The sequence below is a fragment of the Heloderma suspectum genome, chromosome 11 (assembly GCF_057233095.1).
Source record: "Heloderma suspectum isolate Gila_16-S chromosome 11, 16-S_ref, whole genome shotgun sequence".
Lineage (NCBI taxonomy): Eukaryota > Metazoa > Chordata > Lepidosauria > Squamata > Helodermatidae > Heloderma > Heloderma suspectum.
The window spans coordinates 1,569,092-1,586,767 of record NC_139468.1 but is presented as its reverse complement, the minus strand read 5'-3'; the positions used below and the strand labels follow the sequence as shown (position 1 = coordinate 1,586,767).

At 45.2% G+C, this 17,676-nt stretch overlaps 1 protein-coding gene across 11 annotated transcripts in view; it reads left to right on the top strand.

Annotated features, from left to right (window-relative positions):
* The window catches only part of NEDD4 (NEDD4 E3 ubiquitin protein ligase), a 66,658-nt gene that overhangs the window by 22,498 nt on the left and 26,484 nt on the right, over window positions 1–17,676 (top strand). For all 11 annotated transcript variants that reach the window (XM_084816516.1, XM_084816515.1, XM_084816526.1 and 8 more), the window contains 8 exons: window positions 9,033–9,083; window positions 10,331–10,392; window positions 10,958–11,060; window positions 12,482–12,645; window positions 13,126–13,243; window positions 13,331–13,498; window positions 13,937–14,002; window positions 16,088–16,207. In XM_084816516.1, the coding sequence (XP_084672642.1) occupies window positions 9,033–9,083; window positions 10,331–10,392; window positions 10,958–11,060; window positions 12,482–12,645; window positions 13,126–13,243; window positions 13,331–13,498; window positions 13,937–14,002; window positions 16,088–16,207 (852 nt within the window). The remainder of the gene's footprint in view (window positions 1–9,032; window positions 9,084–10,330; window positions 10,393–10,957; window positions 11,061–12,481; window positions 12,646–13,125; window positions 13,244–13,330; window positions 13,499–13,936; window positions 14,003–16,087; window positions 16,208–17,676) is intronic.

Here is a 17,676-nt window from a genome sequence, read left to right as displayed (position 1 = left end):
GAGACATGTATTGGCGCACAGGTTCAAAGTTAGGATGTTGCTGATACTTCAGCTAAGATGGCTCTTGCCTCTGCTTGGGGTGTGTTTTGGTTCTTCCCATTTTGACTCTGTTTTAAAGTAGGGAAAACCAGTATCTTCTGAAAGTTTGCAAATAAAGCACAGTATGCCAGTTAAAGAGAAATCACTTCCTGACGTTTAGACACTGAGTGTAGGTATAATACAGCGAAACTGGGACAGTGAGAAGAATGTTATGAGGGGTTGGCAGGTGCCTGTTTTGTCATTGTCTGTCTCTTCTCCCCAATGACACAAAATTGGGCGGGATAGCTAATACTTTGGAAGACAGAAACAAAATTCAAAGTGATCTTGATAGACTGGAGCACCGGGCAGAAAACAACAGAATGAAATTTTATCGGGATAAATGCCAAGTTCTGCACCTAGGAAAAAGAAACCCAATGCACAGTGACAAGATGGGGGATACGTGGCTCAACAACACTACAAACGAGAAGGATCTTGGAATTGTTGTCGATCACAAGCTGAATATGAGGCAACAATGTGATGTGGCTGCAAAAAAGGCAAATGCTCTTTTGGGCTGCATTCAGAGAAGCATAGCTTCCAAATCCCGGGAAGTACTAGTTCCCCTTTACTCAGCACTGGTTAGAGCTCATCTGGAGTACTGTGTCCAGTTCTGGGCACCACACTTTAAGGAGGATGCAGACAAACTGGAGAGGGTTCAGAAGAGGGCAACAAAGATGATCAGAGGACTGGAAACAAAGCCCTATGAAGAGAGACTGAAAGAACTGGGCCTGTTTAACCTTGAGAAGAGAAGACTGAGGGGAGATATGATAGCTCTCTTGAAGTACTTGAAAGGTTGTCACAGAGAAGAAGGCCAGCATCTCTTCTCGATCATCCCAGAATGCAAGGCACGGAAGAATGGGCTCAAGTTACAGGAAGCCAGATTCCAGCTGAACATCAGGAAAACGTCCTGACTGTTAGAGCAATAGGACAATGGAACCCATGACCTAGGGAGGTGGTGGGCTCTCCCCCACTGGAGGCATTCAAGACGAGGCTGGACAGCCATCTGTCAGGGATGCTCTGACTTGGATTCCTGCACTGAGCAGGAGGTTGGACTCAAGGGCCTTGTAGGCCCCTTCCAACCCTACTATTCTATGATTCTATTATTCTATGATCCTCCTGTCCCCAAATTGTGAAGTCTCCTGTCTCCAGTCTTTCCCACTTCTGCTTCACACCAGATCATGACGGATGGTCTGTTCTAGGTATCTTTTGGCTGACTGTGGAGAGACACTCCCTGTTACCTGCTTCAGCAGAACTCTTCTGGCTACTTGGCAATATTGACGCTAATGGCTGGCTTTGCCTGTGTATTAAAAAAACCACTTCCATTTTGGGGTGATGTTGGTTGTTGCACTCTATTTCTTTCTGGCAGTGACTTCCAGGTCAATAGGGCTAGGGCTGGGATGTTGCTCATCCGTTGCCTCGGCTTTCGCTACTCTGTTAACCCTTCTGTACCTGGACTTAGTCTCCTGATAGCATCTTGCACCCCTTTAATATCTAGCATCTGTAGCCAGTGATGTGTGGTGGAAAATTGTCCAGTGCTCCATTTTTCGTGTAACATTTTCCATTTCATAAGTTCTTTGGAAACAAAGCATGCCAATTGCACATGCAGCGTTAGGCCAGCTTGGCAGTTTCAGAGCTGTAGATGAGTGGTATATGCTGTTGTCTTTAATTTTTTACAAATTTGTACAAGTATTCCAATTAAAAATTATGTAATGGCTCAGTTCACATGTTCCTTCTACGCTGCCTGATCGCTTCTGCTGTGAGTGGGAGAGGCTAAACAACCCCAGGATGCTCCGTCACTGGGTTGTTTGCCATGATGTGCGAACTAGGAACTCTGGCTTATTTTCTTGGCCTGTTGGGGAAGAAATAAGCCAGAGTTCCTAGTTCACAGGTAATGGTGGCAATTTCTGGGTTGTTTAACAGGGACAAGTGGAGTTGTTCTGTGGGGACAAGTGGAGTGTGTGAGCTACATGCTCACCATTTCTGCTTTCAGTCAAGAATCCAAGAGTATCCCATTCCTGGTTTGTTTTGTGATATGCGAACCCAGAAAGTCTTGAGTTGTTTATGGATTAAACAACCCAGAGTTAAGCCATGGTTTGTTTAAACAATCTAGGGTTTAAAAGGGGGGGGGTTGTTGTGAAGCTTGAACTAGGCCTATATAACATTGAATAGGCCTATCTAACATTTAAACCTCATTAAGGGAACGATCCTATGGCCACCAGACAGCAGCTAGACAGCCATAGAATTGTTTGGTTTCCGGTAACCGTCCTTGCAGCCTGCACTCTGAGGTTGGTTCCTGGAAAACTGCCTCCCCGCCCCCTCCCCCACCACCTCGTAGGCAGCACAGATCATCCCCGGGCTCTTTGCTTGCATGAGCAGCGCAGAGCGGGGCAAAAGGGGGCAGGTGGGGTGAGGAATACAGAAATGCTGGTACGATGCTTCCTATGCATCTTCCAGCCTCTCTCTCTCTCTCTCTCTCTCTCTTTCTCTCTCTCTCTTTCTCTCACTCTCTCTCTCACACACACACACACACACACACACACACACTGCTCTGAAGTCCGATGGCAAGACAGCCGAAATGAGCCATCTAGCTGAAAGTGCAGGGTGGCCAGAGCGTGGAGGAGAAGATCCCCCCCGCACTGTGCCCACCCTGCATCGGATAGGCGGATGCCTCTGAATTTGAAGGCAGCTGCCTCTCCATGTAGGATTGCTCCCTTATTGTGCTTTAATTTCCTCCCCTTAAATATTTCAGATCAAATACTTGTGGTGTATTGGGACAAAAAATTGACATGGAGTACTGTTTCTTAGCTTAGTTTACTAAATGCAAGTAAAATAAATATGCTAAATTATATCACTCTCTAGGACATCAGAAAATTTTCCAATGCAAACTGAAAATTTTCTAGTGCAAACTAATCTAATTTGTATTGGATTTTTTTCTAATTAAGTAATTTTTTTAAAAAAACCCACATCTCTCTTTTTATCTTTGTGTGCTTTTGAAAACTTGTGCTTCATTGCTGACCAAAATGTGGAGGTAAATAAAATTGTTGGTGTCCCTGAATGTTTATCCAGTATCCTGACTTGGAGGGGACGGATTTCCTGCTTAGTGTATCTAATTTAAGCCAAAGTCTCCTTGGCAAGCAGACGCCTCTTTCTCTGGAATACATCCAGTGACAAAGCAAGAGCTCTTTGCAGTGTTTGCCTTGTTAATCTGTAGTTGGGGCTGTTTCTGCTATTTGCCCTCACTCTAAGGGGGGATCTCCACGGTGACAGGTTTAGTTCGCGCTCCACTTTGCTGCAGTTTTTACTGGAGTCGAATCTGCTCCATCTGGGGGCACATGGGGCTTGACAGCCTGGATTATTCCAAAGCTAGCGTGGGGCTCTTGGCAGGTCACACAGCAGTTTACCGCGAAATGTTTGGGGAGATAGCGGATGGAGTCTCCTCCACAACATCACCTAGAGAGCCTGTTCCCTCCCACCCACTCTGTCTTGTTCTGCTCTTTCTGCTTTCTCTGGCCAGTGTGTGTTAGCACCTGCTTCCCCAACCTATGCCCGATTCCCCCCATTTTTTTATCACTGCCCCTCTAAAACCGCAGTAGCACAATAGCAGGTAAAGCGTCTCCTGTTCAAATGCGCTATTTTGCGATAGTGCTGTAGGGGTATAGCTACTCCCATTCAATGCATGAAATGGTGGAAACATCGGGGAGACACAGGTGGGGAAAACGTTGGGGAAACACCCCTTGACCGGGTCAGTGAGGTCACGGCCAGGTAAAAGACACATCCCTGGGCAAGGCTATCATGCTGGAGTAAATAAGGACGGTTGGTGCACACTGCAACAGAAGCACAGACAAGCTGAATTAAGGAAAACAATCGGACTAAAAGTAGTCTCAGAAAAACTGGTTTTTCCACAAAAATCTCCAGGATGGCTGCGGGATGGGCACGATGTCATGTGCCCCAAACAACCTCCAAATGCAGCAAACTCGCAGTAAATCGTTCATGGAGACACCCCCCAAGTAAAATACCTTCTTGCTCTAAGCTTTTCAAATATGGTTTAGATGGCTTACTTGTCTCACTAGTATTTTTCTTAGTTTAGAAGGAATACAAATTTAGATTTGTAAAGACAGGGTTTAGCAGATTGAATTAGTTGTTAGATCTTGTCTTGCATATAGAACACAGAGAGAGGTTGACTATGCTTAGCCTAGGACTTTGTTTTATATTTGGTGGTAGTTGTAGTGTTAGCCACCTTGGTTTGAATAAAGATAGGGTAGTTTTCAACTCTGCTATAAAACAGTCTTTAATAGTTATAATCTAAGCTGCTGCCATTTGTATGTATCTTTTTCATCACTCAGACTGTTTTCTGATCACTCTGGGGTTTTGTAGTTTTCTGTAGAACATTGCAGCAACAATGGTACTGTATACAAATTGCACTTGAACAAAGTAATTCCTGTATCATTTCTCATCTCTCTCTTTTTGAATTGGGGTTGCTATATTTCTCTTGCGCAAGCTTCGCTGCTTCTTTATCACCATTAACTGCTTTATCCTCTATGAGTCCTCTGAATTCCTGTAACAAAAAGAAGCATAACAAGAACTCAACACCGCTAGTCAATAATTGTTTCTGGGTTTTCTGTAGGAGTATCTGTGCTATTCTAACTATAGGCCGCAAAACTACCTCTAATATGTTTTGTAACTGCCAAAATGAAAGTAGATACTGAAGCAAGTTGTGGAAGTACGAGAGAAGGGGGGGGAGGCTGAAACGGAGCAGAGATTCCCAAATCTTCCTGTGGACAAGAGGACTGTGCAGGTATTCAAGAAAAGCACAGTCAGGTGGTTGACCCTAAAACACTTCTTTTCTGCAAACTGGCAACATCAGGAGTTGTCATTGTAGAAGGCCAAATGGGAGAAGGGCTCACAACAATCTACTGTAGTCATTGATACAGGGGAGGTGCATCCTGGGAGGTGTTTGCGTTCCTCCCTAAGAAGCACTATAATGGGGCACTGGATTCCAGTATAAAAGATGGGCTGCTTGGCATCTTCTATGCATTTGTGTAATTTTCAGTAACTTTGGCCTGTTAAACAGAACACATGATAAATGAAATTGCCAACTTCTTTCAAGATTGACTGGTGAAGTACGTACAGCAGAAAATGTTGCATGTGTACTTGGAAGTAAGTAGCACTCTGTTTTATAGGGCACATGTATGTGAATAGGATTTCAACCGTACAGTACAGTCCTAAGCATGTATATTCAGAAACAAGTCTCATTCATTTCAATGGGATTTACTCTCTACGAATGCTTAAGAATGCAAGTGAAGTGTCTTCCATTGAAAATAATTAGAAAAGGAAATGAAACTGAAAATAAAACTCTCCTTGTATAAATCTGTGGTACTACCACACTTGGAATACTGTGTACGGTTCTGCTCACTGCACCTAAAAAAGGATATTGTAGAGTTGGGAAAAGTGCAGAAAGGGCAACTAAAATGATCAAGAGGCTGGAGCAACTCCCCTACAAGGAAAGTTTACAACATCTGGGACTGTTTAGCTTAGAAGAGATGAATAAGGGGAGACGTGACAGAGGTATACAAATTATGCCTAGTGTGGAGAAAGTGGGTAGGGAGACATTTTTTCCCCTCTTTCATAATACTAGAACCTGGGATCATCCCATGAAGCTGGTTGGAGAGAGTTTCAGGGCAGATAAAAGGAAGGATTTCTTCACATTGCGCGTAGTTAAACTATGGAATTAACTACCACAAGATATGGTGATGGCCACCAATTTCCATGGCTTTAAAAGGGGATTGGACAAATTCTTGGAGGAGAAGGCTATCAATGGCTACTAGTCATGATAGCTATATGCTACCTTTATCCAGTATCAGAGGCAGTATGTCTGTGCACACCAGTTGCTGGTGAACATGGTGTAGGGGGGGTGCTGTTGCGCTCATATTCTGCTTGTGGGTTTTCCCTGGGTAGCTGGATGGCCACTGTGTGAATAGAATACTGGACTATACAGACCTTGGTCTGATCCAGCGTGGCTCTTATGTTACCTTCTTATGGTGGTTATCCTATGATGTAACCATCTTTGAAAATAGTCAAATTATAGAAGCCATTGTATGGAAGTTCTCTAAGGTCTTGGGTCAAAAAGGGTCAACTTTGTCTTGTTCCATGAGCTGTCTTGAGATACCCAAGGCACAGGCACCATTTTAATGGGACACAACTCTGAAATGACTAAGGAGAAAAAATGAACTTTGGCCACAGAGGCTCTTAATTGAACACAGAGTAAAACATAGGAAACAGTTTGTATCCAGGTTGGCTCTACCTGACCAGTCTGTGAACAGATGTGCTATGTTATTGGGCAGATGGTTGTTCAACCAGAATTCATTCTGCTTTGTTCCAAAAAACCAGTGACTCACTGCAGAGAAATGGAAAGAGCTAGGTGTACTTCACTTAAAATGTTTGCAGAATAGGGGAATTATTCCAGCAAGGGCCATAAATGCAGCTGCTGAGGTTTTAACTGGAGCTCAGAGAGAGGATTGTATAACTGATTTTGCTTCATCTCTGTCTGCTACCAATTGAATTTTGGGCTCAATTCAAAGTGCTGGTGTTAATCTTTTGAAGTCCCTAATGGCCTAGGATCAGGATGCCATAAGAACCGCCTTCTCCTACATGAGCTTTCCCGAGTATTTCTCAGCACCAGAGGCTCCTAACCCATGATGACTGGGTTTGGAGGCACAGAGCCACCCTTGATTGGGGGTTGTGCAATCAAAATAGCGGCTGCACATACCTGGTGTGCACCGCTGCTCATTGTGGGTTAAATAACTCACAATCATAGAATAGTAGGGTTGGAAGGGGCCAATAAGACCATCGAGTCCAACCCCCTGCTCAGTGCAGGAATCCAAGTCAGCATCCCTGACAAGTGGCTGTCCAGCCTCGTCCCGAATGCCCCCGGTGTGGGAGAGCCCACCACCTCCCTGGGTAATTGGTTCCATTGTCATATTGCTCTAACAGTCAAGAAGTTTTTCCTGAAGTTCAGCCAGAATCTGGCTTCCTGTCACTTGAGCCCATGATTCCGTGTCTTGCACTCTGGGATGATCAAGAAGAGATCCTGGCCTTCCTCTCTGGGACAACTTTTCAAGTACTTGAAGAGCGCTATCCTATCTCCCCTCAGTCTTCTCTTCTCAAGGCTTAAACATGCCCAGTTCTTCCAGTCTCTCCTCATAGGACTTTGTTTCCAGTTCCCTGATCATCTTCACTGCCCTTTTCAGAACCCCCTCCAGTTTGTCTGCATCTGTCAGAAGCACCCTAGCTGCCTCTTGCAGTCCCCTCCAATAGCCAACTCAGGACACAGACGACGAGGATTCTTTCCAAGGCTTTATTCCTTTATTACTTTATGACTCTTTCAGATACTAATCACTAGCGACTAAGCAAGGAACAGCACTGGGGAAAGATAGCAGAGTAGCCTAAGCTCCAGGTAAGGCAGTTGGTCCCCGTTTGAAGGAGAACCACGGGAAGACTCTGAACTTATGGGCTATGGAGAGATCCTCCCTCTTTCCCTTGGGTCCTCAGGACGCGACCGTTGTTTGAGCGCCAAACGAGCGGAGCGCCTCCTTTCAGCTCCCTCCATCTGTTGTTGCCCCCTGCGTCTGCGCCAAGCGTCTAGCAAGCCCCCCTCCAGTGCTCTCTCACTGCCAGGGTCACTGTCTATCCCAGGAATGCTGGCAGGAGGAATCTCTGTCAGCTGCTGTGCTTGTGAGAGATGAGCGAGCTCCTCTCCCATGGATTGCTGTTCTTCCTCAGAATCAGAACTGCTCTGGGGCTCTATGGGCTCAGTTTCCACCCTGGCAGCCTCCTTCTTAAAGTGTGGCGCCCAGAACTGGACACAGTACTGCAGATGAGGCCTAGCCAGTGCTGAGTAGAGGGGAACTAGTACTTCCCGGGATTTGGAAGCTATGCTTCTCTGAATGCAGCCCAAAAGAGCATTTGCCTTTTTTGCAGCCACATCACATCGTTGGCTCATATTCAGCTTGCGATCTACAGCAATTCTGAGATCCTTCTTGCTTGTAGTATTGTTGAGCCAAGTATCCCCCATCTTGTAACTGTGCATTTGGTTTCTTTTGATGAACTAACTGGTCATGTTGTGCAAACCAGCCCTCTGTGTCCTGTCACTGTTAAGAGGTACCATGAGTGTGCATGAAAGATGAGGCCTTTTCTGTGGTGGCACCTGAGTTGTGGAGTGCTGTCCCTGGGGAGAACTGCCAAGCTCCTCCTCTGCTTACTTTCAGTCAGCAGTTAAGATTCACTCGTTCCAGCAAACTTTCCACTTCTGGTGCCTGCATTTTAATTTTGTGTGACCTTTTGATACTATCTGTTAGTTATGATGTTCTAAGCTGAAGCATCTATTCCAGTCTTGTGTTTAGACACTGGTTGGGTAGCCACAGGTGAGCAGGTGGAAGTGCCTGCTGGCAGAGGAGGGATGGAGCACTCCGTTCCTCCTCCATGCCCAGCATAGAAATGCAGTGGTCTAGCAACTTCAATGGGCTTACTTTCAAGACTGGTCTATTTAAGGGTTTTGTGTTGTGGTTGAGTGTTTTAATTGTGGTGTTAGCTTCTTTGAGTGTGGAAGATAAATATGATGAAACAAGTCAATATTGGAAAAACAGCAGAGAATAAATATGTTTTTTGCTTCTGAACGTATGCAGAGGTATGTTGACAGGTAAGCTTAACACTTGAAAAAGGGGCCTTGTGAAGGAAGAGGCCCTGCTCATGCCTTGGCATAAAACCAGTTTCATGCCTTGGCATAAAACCAATTGTAAACCCCTAATTTCTCTTTATTTAAAAAGCTTCTTTAATTATCAAGGGCAGCTTTGGTTCCAGGTGGACATCTTTTGAGAACAAAACGCATTCCTTAGGGCTGCTTTTGCTGTGACAGAAAACATTTGATGGTCATAGACCAATAATTGTTTCTCTCTTCCTAGACAAGAGATGACTTCCTCGGCCAAGTAGATGTGCCTCTCTGTCAACTGCCGGTTTGTATTCGATTAAAACTGTTTAAAAAGATAATCTTATTTTATGCTGTTGATCAAAATACTTTGCTATCTTTTAACCAAGTACATTTAGGGTGCAACCCTGTGCATGTTTAGAAAAAAACAAAAAACCCCTTACAACTCCCAGCATTTCCCAGCCAGCCATGCTTTTTTCTGTCTAAACATGCATAAGATTGCGCTCTTCATCTGTTTCTTAGAGGTGGCTGGTAGAGAGAATGCACTCGGTAGGTAATGGAGCCTTTTGACATAGCATGTAGCAGGTAAACTAACTTGTATATGTGTATCTAAGGGCTTGAATTCTAAACTGCATTAGAGAACAGCTATTTTGTTCATGAACTAGGAAATACTGCCCCTTGTATATCTGCAGTGCTGTCATAAGCATGTTCCTCTTTACAAAGTCACTTCTTTTTCAGTAAGAGGCATTTTCTAACTCTTCAGAGTGACAAACCCTGGGTATGGGTGTCAATCAGCACGTTATAATAGCTATGTGGTAATGTGCTGTAGTGTACATCTACATAATGATGGCTTCATTCAAGGTCTCTAATGTGTGACACCATTTACTGCCACCATGCAGAAGTGTTTTGTCAGCCTGCACAGGGAGATGTAATACGTAGATGGATCTTAAAATGTCTCCATTCTTCTAAAACAACTTTCCCCAACCTGGTGCTCACTAGATACCTTGGACTTCAACTCCCATCAGCCCTAGCTGGCGTAGCCAATGGTCAAAACATGTATAGGACACCAAGTCAGGGAAAGCTCCTCTAAAACAAACTCCTAAAAAAAGACCGTTCTTACAGGTCTCTTTAGAACATTTCTACTTCTTTGTTGAAAAATGTATAGTTATTTCATCCTTATTACAGAAAAAATCCTCTCTAAATAAAAAAAGTTCAAACATTCTTGCATGTTTGTAGAAGTGAAATGCACCTATTGCTCTAAAATGTATGCCTAAGTCTGAAACATAACTTAGGGCTGCAGCCCTGTCCTTGAGTCAGACAAGATAATTGCAGACATTCATGCCATCAGTGCTGTAGTTGAGAGGCTAATGCCGAATCTTCACCTTTGCTGTCATGATGAGCATTTCTCGCTGTTCTTAAATGGAGTGTTTGGGGGGAAATGTATTTAGAAGGCAAGTGCTCTGCCTAACCTGTGTTGTGTCTTAGATACTTTAGGAAAGTGTCTGTTGGGGGGGGTGTTCCCCTCCCAAACCCAGAACTGCAATTTCATTCCAGACAGAGAATCCAAATAGAGAGAGGCCGTACACGTTTAAGGATTTTCTTCTTCATCCAAGGAGGTTAGTAAGCAGCAAACCTAGAAGCACTAAATGTGCTAGTCTACATGGTACCTTGTCATTTGGTGTTGCTGGGAGTGGCATTCATTCAGAAAAGTTGCCCCTTGGCTGCCTTGTGGCACTGTGGAATCTAGCTGCAGGCATGTGTGCATATAGGAAAGCCAAAAGCAAAGGCGATGAAGGCTGCTTCCCAAGGGATCTCCTGGCACCACCAGTCCAAAGGCCTTGTGCGGCTCTTCCGTCTTTCCCTCCTTAACAGATGTTTTCTGGTAATTAAAAAGACAGAAGCAATGGTGGGGAAACACAGGAAGGTTAAAAATGGGAGATGACTGTCTGGAAACCCTGTAAAATTCCTTGAGTGAGGCTGGGCAGCTGTACAATAAAAGCCTGGAGCCACCCCTGATTGGCAGTGGGGGTGGGGAGGCCAAGGCATCACTGCAAGTCCAGCTGCACACGATCCAGCATGAACCAGATGATGGGGAAATGTAGCACTTTTTATAAATGTTTACAAATGTTCACACTTTAACAGGTTCACAAACTAGCCCTTATTTTATTTTTTCTGATACAGTAATAAATCCAGAGTGAAAGGGCATCTCAGGTTAAAAATGACGTACCTGCCTAAAAACAATGGATCTGAAGAAGATGGCACAGAACAGGCAGAAGAGCTAGAGGTGAGTGTTTGGTCTTCGTTATAAAATGTGGTCTGATCTGATACAGTGAATCTGGATAGTGAACGCATTTAAGAAGGCTGTAGTCATGGAGCCAGCTCAGTCTCTGGTCGTGTGTTCTTGAGTCTAGCTCTTCCTCCCCAGGAGCGCCACATGCTTCACACGGGGAGTGGTCCCTGTCCAGCCCCATGACCAGACAATGAGAATCGGCTGAAACCAGATCAGCACACTCCTGATATTTGGCATTTCAAATTTCCCCATACATGTGGGAGTCATAACTGACCTCCAGGCACTGTGAATTGTGTTCTTCCTTAACTCTGCATAATCTCCTAAAGTAAGAAACAAAAAGAACAAAGAGTCTTGAGGCATCAGAAAGGCTAACACATTTATTCTGGCACATGCTTTTGTAGACACTCTCCACTTCATCAGATGCATGAAGTGTTAACCTCAAGTTGACAGATTTATATACCCTGGGGGGGGCTGTAAACCGAGTGGTCAGAGGGAATTGAAATGTACTCTTTGCATTTCAGTTCCCTCTGACCACACGGTTTACATTCCACCCCCACCATGTGTGTATAAATCTGCCAATTTGAGGTGAGCATTTGATGAATCTAATGAAGTGAACAATGTCCGCAAAAGCTTATGCCAGGATAAATTGGTTAGTCTTTTAGGTGCCACAAGTCTCTGTTTTTGCTGCAACAGATTAACATGGCTCCCTTCTGGATAAAGGAAGATCAATTGCTCTGTAGTCTTTCAACACTCCTCCCTTTGTGTCTTGGTGAAATCTTCACATTTTAAAAGAAGAGCACCGGGCTTGATTTGACCCTAGTTGAAGTAAATAGAGGGCCTGGGGGATGAAACACTGCACATTTCATAAGATGGTGTCATGCTGGGAAATCCCCAACATGATGAAAACTCTGCACTTAACACAGTTCTGATAAGGAAGGTGTAACTATTCCATATTTTATAAATTTATATATCTTCAGGGTTTTGAGTTGAAAGAACAACGCGTACAGTATCTGAGTCAAGACTCTCAAGCAGCTAACACTCTCCAGATAACATCCCTGGATAGTTGTATCCATTTATCAACAATACAGTTTCATACTGTGCAGGTCAAATTGGAGCCATGATCAGTATTTTATTTTATTTTTCTCTAAAAAACAAACAATCAAAACCCCCAGACTGAATTCAGCTCTACCAGACCCCCATTGCCAGAGTAAAATGTTTGTGTTTTCCCCACCGCAGTAGGAGGGTTACAAAAGTAGCTTCTTCTGGTGTATGCCCTGTCAGAAAATGTGAGAAATGTTGCGCGAGAACAGCAGAGACCCGTCTGGCGGCTTCCTGGCACTGCGTGGCGGAGTACTTGGGTGCGGGGAGCCAATATTGAGGCAGCCATCACAGCATGTTGCTCTTGTTACTTGCAGCCTGGCTGGATTATATTGGACCAAGCAGACACTCCTTGCCAGCTGCAGGAGGAGCAAGAGTCTTCTCTCCCCCCAGGCTGGGAAGAGAGGCAGGATGTCCTCGGCAGGACCTACTATGTCCACCACGAATCTAGAAGGACGCAGTGGAGACGGCCGACGGCTCAGTATGTCTTACTGCATTTTTTATTCAATATTGTCTGCTATGATGAGATAAACACATTACTAGGGAAGGTCTGCGACAAGCCAGTGTGTCTGCACCCCCAACCCTGCAGGGTAGGACAGGCTGCAAGACACCCTCAGAAGCAGGCTTCCACCACCCATGTAGCATTTATAACTCTTATGGAATGCTAGTGCTTTAAAAACGCGAAACCTGGATATCTTGGAATCTAGCCATATGGCTTCTGTGCCTGGAGAAGGAGTCTTTTAAGGTGCCACAAGACTCCTTGTTGTTTTTGCTGCAACAGACTAACATGGTTGCCTCCCCCCTTCCCCTCGAAATGTAAAAATGAAATGAAACCTCCGACTAGCTCGCAAGCACCGTGGGTTCTAGGAGTAACCCACCAAAGTGACCTTTGGGAGGGGCGGGGAATGAGACCTCGGAATCCCTTCACCTTCTGTGTTGCAATAACAGCCTCCTTGTGCAGGGACAGCAGGCCCAACGAAGAAAGCAGCGACGTTCAGTGGGAAGTGCAGCACGCTTTTGCCCATCGGCATCAGATAACTGAGGAAATGGAGAACCTGGACAGCAGGGAATCTCCTGAGGTGAGCGCCTTCCTTCCTGTAGCTTCTTGCTGAACACAGGTTCTGAGCACCCAAATTCTGCTGTGTCTTTCCTGTTTTTCTTAAAAGAGTTGGGAGATAATAGCAGAAGATGAAGCCACCATGTATAGCAACCAGACTCCCCAAACAACTGTGCAGCAGAACAACTCTGATGTAGAAACCTGCCTTGCAGAAGAGCTGAACGCTCAGCTGAATACCTCTGGGAGTTTGATGGCTGGCCAAGCAGCTTCCTACATGGTAAGCATGTTGAGAAAGCCAACATGACCTGCTTTGCACAACAAAGGCTGTGGTGTCCCCTCTCAAGGCTTTGCAGCACAATAATCTTTCAAGTGCTAGCTTGTTCAAAAAGCAGCATAACTCTATCACTTTTGCATTCTGCAGTTTGTATATGCTGCATCTAAGAACCTGAACAGTTCACAGGTTGTGGCTGAAGAACATGCATTACTTTGGCACTTGGAGCAGAATCAGAGGTGGTGAGGCCATTGTGGGGGTGCAGGGATGGGGCATCCTTTGGAGCATATCTGATCCAGATCTTCTGGGGAAAACTATAGTGCCGTCACTTGACTGCAGGTGTTGCTCATGGCTTCGCAGCAGTAATGTCTAAATGTCTAAAAGGTTTCCTTCTCTTATCTTCATCTAAAACGTCTAAAAGGTTTCCTTCTCTTATCTTCCAAGAGTGGCTTTGGCAGAAGAGGCAACCCACAGACTTACCGAGCAGAGGAACATCCAGTGCTTCCTATTGTAAGTCATGCTCTGAAATATCCTGTCCAGTTACGATCAGTCCAGACCTTTTCATTGTGTGTGACCGAGCTGCATATCACATCAGTGTTGCTGCTAGTGCGGCTTTTGTTACCGAATGTCCCGGTTCACACGCAACTGTGGACCTGCAAGCATGCAGCCTTGACATGTGTAGCACGCCGTTTAAGGCTGAACACAAAGCACGACTGAAAACTGACGCCTTAAGGGCAAGAGTATCAAAGACTGGAGATGCAGATGGTGAAAGCCATTTTTGTTTGTTTAAAAAGAATTAAAATCATACATTCAAAACGGTGTTAAATGAACATTCTGGGGCAATCCCAACGGTGTTAAATGGCAACAGGCATGTGCAAGCTTAAAATCAGTCATACAAACGAAATAGCTCCGTAAATAATTGTGAAGGGTAAATGGGGGTGGGGGCAAGGGGGCAGTTGTCTGGCAATGCAGAAGAAGAGATGGGAGTAGACACAAGCAGAGCCCAGTAAGAGGATAGTCGGGGAGCATTCTTGCAAATGTAAGGAAGAAGGGAGATTCTGAGTGATGTTTCAATGGAGTTTGAGGGTGCTTCTTGAGCAAAAGATCACAATGGAAAAAGCAAAGACTTCGAGATGGGGAAAGGAGCCCCTGAGGACAAAACAGACAGTGATTCCTCCTGATAGCGGGAGGGTCTTCAGAGCAGAGGGGATCTAGCAAAGATCTTGAGCCACAGGTGAAGTAGTTAAATTTTCCTGAGCCCTAGGCAGGCACATTCCTCTTTGAGAATCAAGGCAAAGGGAGGATCTTCTCTCCTCCTGATTCTTCCAGTATGCAGGGGGCATGAAACCCAACAAGGCTGGCTCATGGCTAGGTGGATCACACACAGGCAGCAAAAGAGCTGCTCTTGTCCCCTCCTGAGTTAACACTCAAGAATGGAAGTGCTCCCAAAAGGCAAGGGAGGGGAGTATGGCAGTTTCACTGACTATCTCCCTGCAGCCACTAAAACAGAATGACATTCCCAACCAAAGCTCTGGCAGAGAGACAGAAATAAGAAGGAAAGAGGAGTCAGCTTGCTGAGGAGAATATAGGAGTTAGTGGAAGTGGATCTGGTCCTTTAAAACAGTGAAGCCGGTGGTGTGTGATGGTGTGGTAGATTCTGTGGGGGGAGCCTCTTTGAGAATAAAAAGGTGGGGTGAGGGGGGGTGTTGTCACAAGATTCCTCTTGTGCAGAGAGTGAGGCTTCTTTCTGGGGAAAAGAGTCCTAGTTTTCTGAGGCAACTTAGTTCAGCTTATATGCTCATGTCTGAGTTAATAAGATAAGTTATACATGAGTTTAAAATAAAGTAATGTGGTTCCTGTTTCCTGATGGCCCATCACAACTGTGATTGGAATGCTTAAGAGGTACCAGCCTAAAAGCAAACTGAATAATTCTTCCTCCTCCTGGCTTAAGCAAGGGGGAAAACTAACTTACAGCCATATGCATTACCCAATGGCCAAGACAAAATAAGGATGGGAAAAGGGGAGAGAAGATCTCTTTGTGTGGGTGGGTGTGTCAGTGGGAAGGGTGGAATTAGCTTAGGAAAGAGGCGGCAAAGAGGAAGGTGTGTGTTTCAGCCATATGTTGTTTCACAAACTAATAAAGAGCTTGAAGGAGGCACTTTATTAGGTTAACCCAAATCCCTGAATGTGCAAAATTATTTTCACATAACACACCATTGATGTTTGATGTTCAGAACTCACTCCTGGGTTTCAGAATAGGGCTAAACACACAGGGAAGTCAGAGTATTGCTGGCTGGCTGGTCTTAGGCAGACAACCTCCTCTTTCTGCTGTTGGTATTGAATGCCAGGAGCTGGAATGCACTCCTAGTTTGCCACCTCTGGTCCTGCTCACGAGTGAAGGCTGGTGACTAGGAGGCGGAGTTAGTCTGTATTGGGAACAACAGTTTATTTGACATATGCATTGTTCTTATTTATCAAGCCATTTCCTAAAATATTTGAATTCTTGTGCTGTGGTGTGTCTGAGCCAAGGAAAAATCTATGTACTTCCTTTGCCAGCTGATTTTAGGAATTTCTCCTCCTTGTTAACAATTTTAGTTACTGCCTACTTCAACTGGACTGCCTCCAGGCTGGGAAGTAAAGAAAGATGAAAAAGGAAGACCTTATTATATAGACCACAATTCCCAAACAACCACCTGGAAGAAGCCGCTTGTGCTGGTAACTTTTTCTCTTGTTCATATACTCCTGACTGCAGAGTATTGTGTGGTCTTTGGCAAGTCACTGAAGAGCACGGGGCACAGTCCTGCCCACCAGGGCATTCCTTGCAAGTCTAGCTGGTGGAAGGGAAATGGCTGCAGTCGCACTGCCTGATGGGTTTCACTGATGCTTGCCAAAACCCTGGAGCCAAGAAAGCTTTTCACATGAGCGGAAACATCTGCCAAAGAAGCCTTTAGAGCAGCCTTTCCCAACCTGGCACCCTCTGAATGTGAGAGACTGGCCTGAGGGTGATGAGAGTTCTAGTCCAACACCCCGAGCTGGCGAAGGCTGTGTTAACTTCACATGGGAGGGAACTCCACTGTTTCTACTATCTGCTGCACCTTCAGGTACTGCTGCACCTTCAGGGTTATTTTGCAAGAACACATTTTTGGACGATATCGCTGAAAACTGCGTGAGGAGCTGGTAGGTCTAGCATGGGGAAGGCAACCAGGTGCCCTCCAAACTTGTTGGACTACAGCTCTCATCAGCCACAGCCAGAATGGCCAGTGGAAAGGGATTATGGGAGTTGTGTAGTTCAGAACACCTAGAGGGTGCCAGGTTGCCTGCCTGCGCACCACACTTGTCCTGTATAGAATCATAGAATAGTAGGGTCAGAAGGGGCCTATAAGACCGTCAAGTCCAACCCCCTGCTCAATGCAGGAATCCAAGTCAGAGCATCCCTGACAAGCATCCCTTGTCTTGAACGCCTCCAGTGTGGGAGAGCCCACCACCTCCCTAGGTAATTGGTTCCACTGTCATATTGCTCTAACAGTCAGACTTTGAAGCTTTGGGAAGGAAACTCAAGAACTTTGGGGCCCAGATAGTTTTCTCATCCATCCTTCCAGTAGTTAGAAGAGGGATAGAAAGGGAATGAAAAATACTCCGGGTGAATGACTGGCTACGAAGGTGGTGCCGATGAGAGAGATTTGGATTCTGGGACCACGGCCTATACTTCCTGGAAGATGGGCTGTTGGCAAGGGACGGGTTGCACCTCACAAAGGATGGGAAGAATGTGTTTGGCTACAGCATGAAGAACTTCATCAGGAGGGCTTTAAACTCAATCCTACAAGGGAGGGAGATGTAAAGTTGGGGATAACAATGAATGAAGGCTCATGCACCACAGCGGAGAGAACAGCTCTAATAGCACCCAATAATAGTCTTCACAAACATGTAGAAAGAAAGCCAGACTGTAAAGGACATGATCTTCATTGTCTATGCACTAATGCCCAGAGTATGGGAAACAAACAGAATGAACTTGAACTCTTAATACAGGAGGGAAATTATGACTTGATAGGTGTAACTGAGACTTGGTGGGATGACTCTCATGACTGGAATACAGCAACTGAAGGATATAACTTGTTCAAAAAGAACAGGAGGAACAGAAAGGGAGGTGGGGTTGCACTGTATGTGAAAAATACATATCTCTGCAC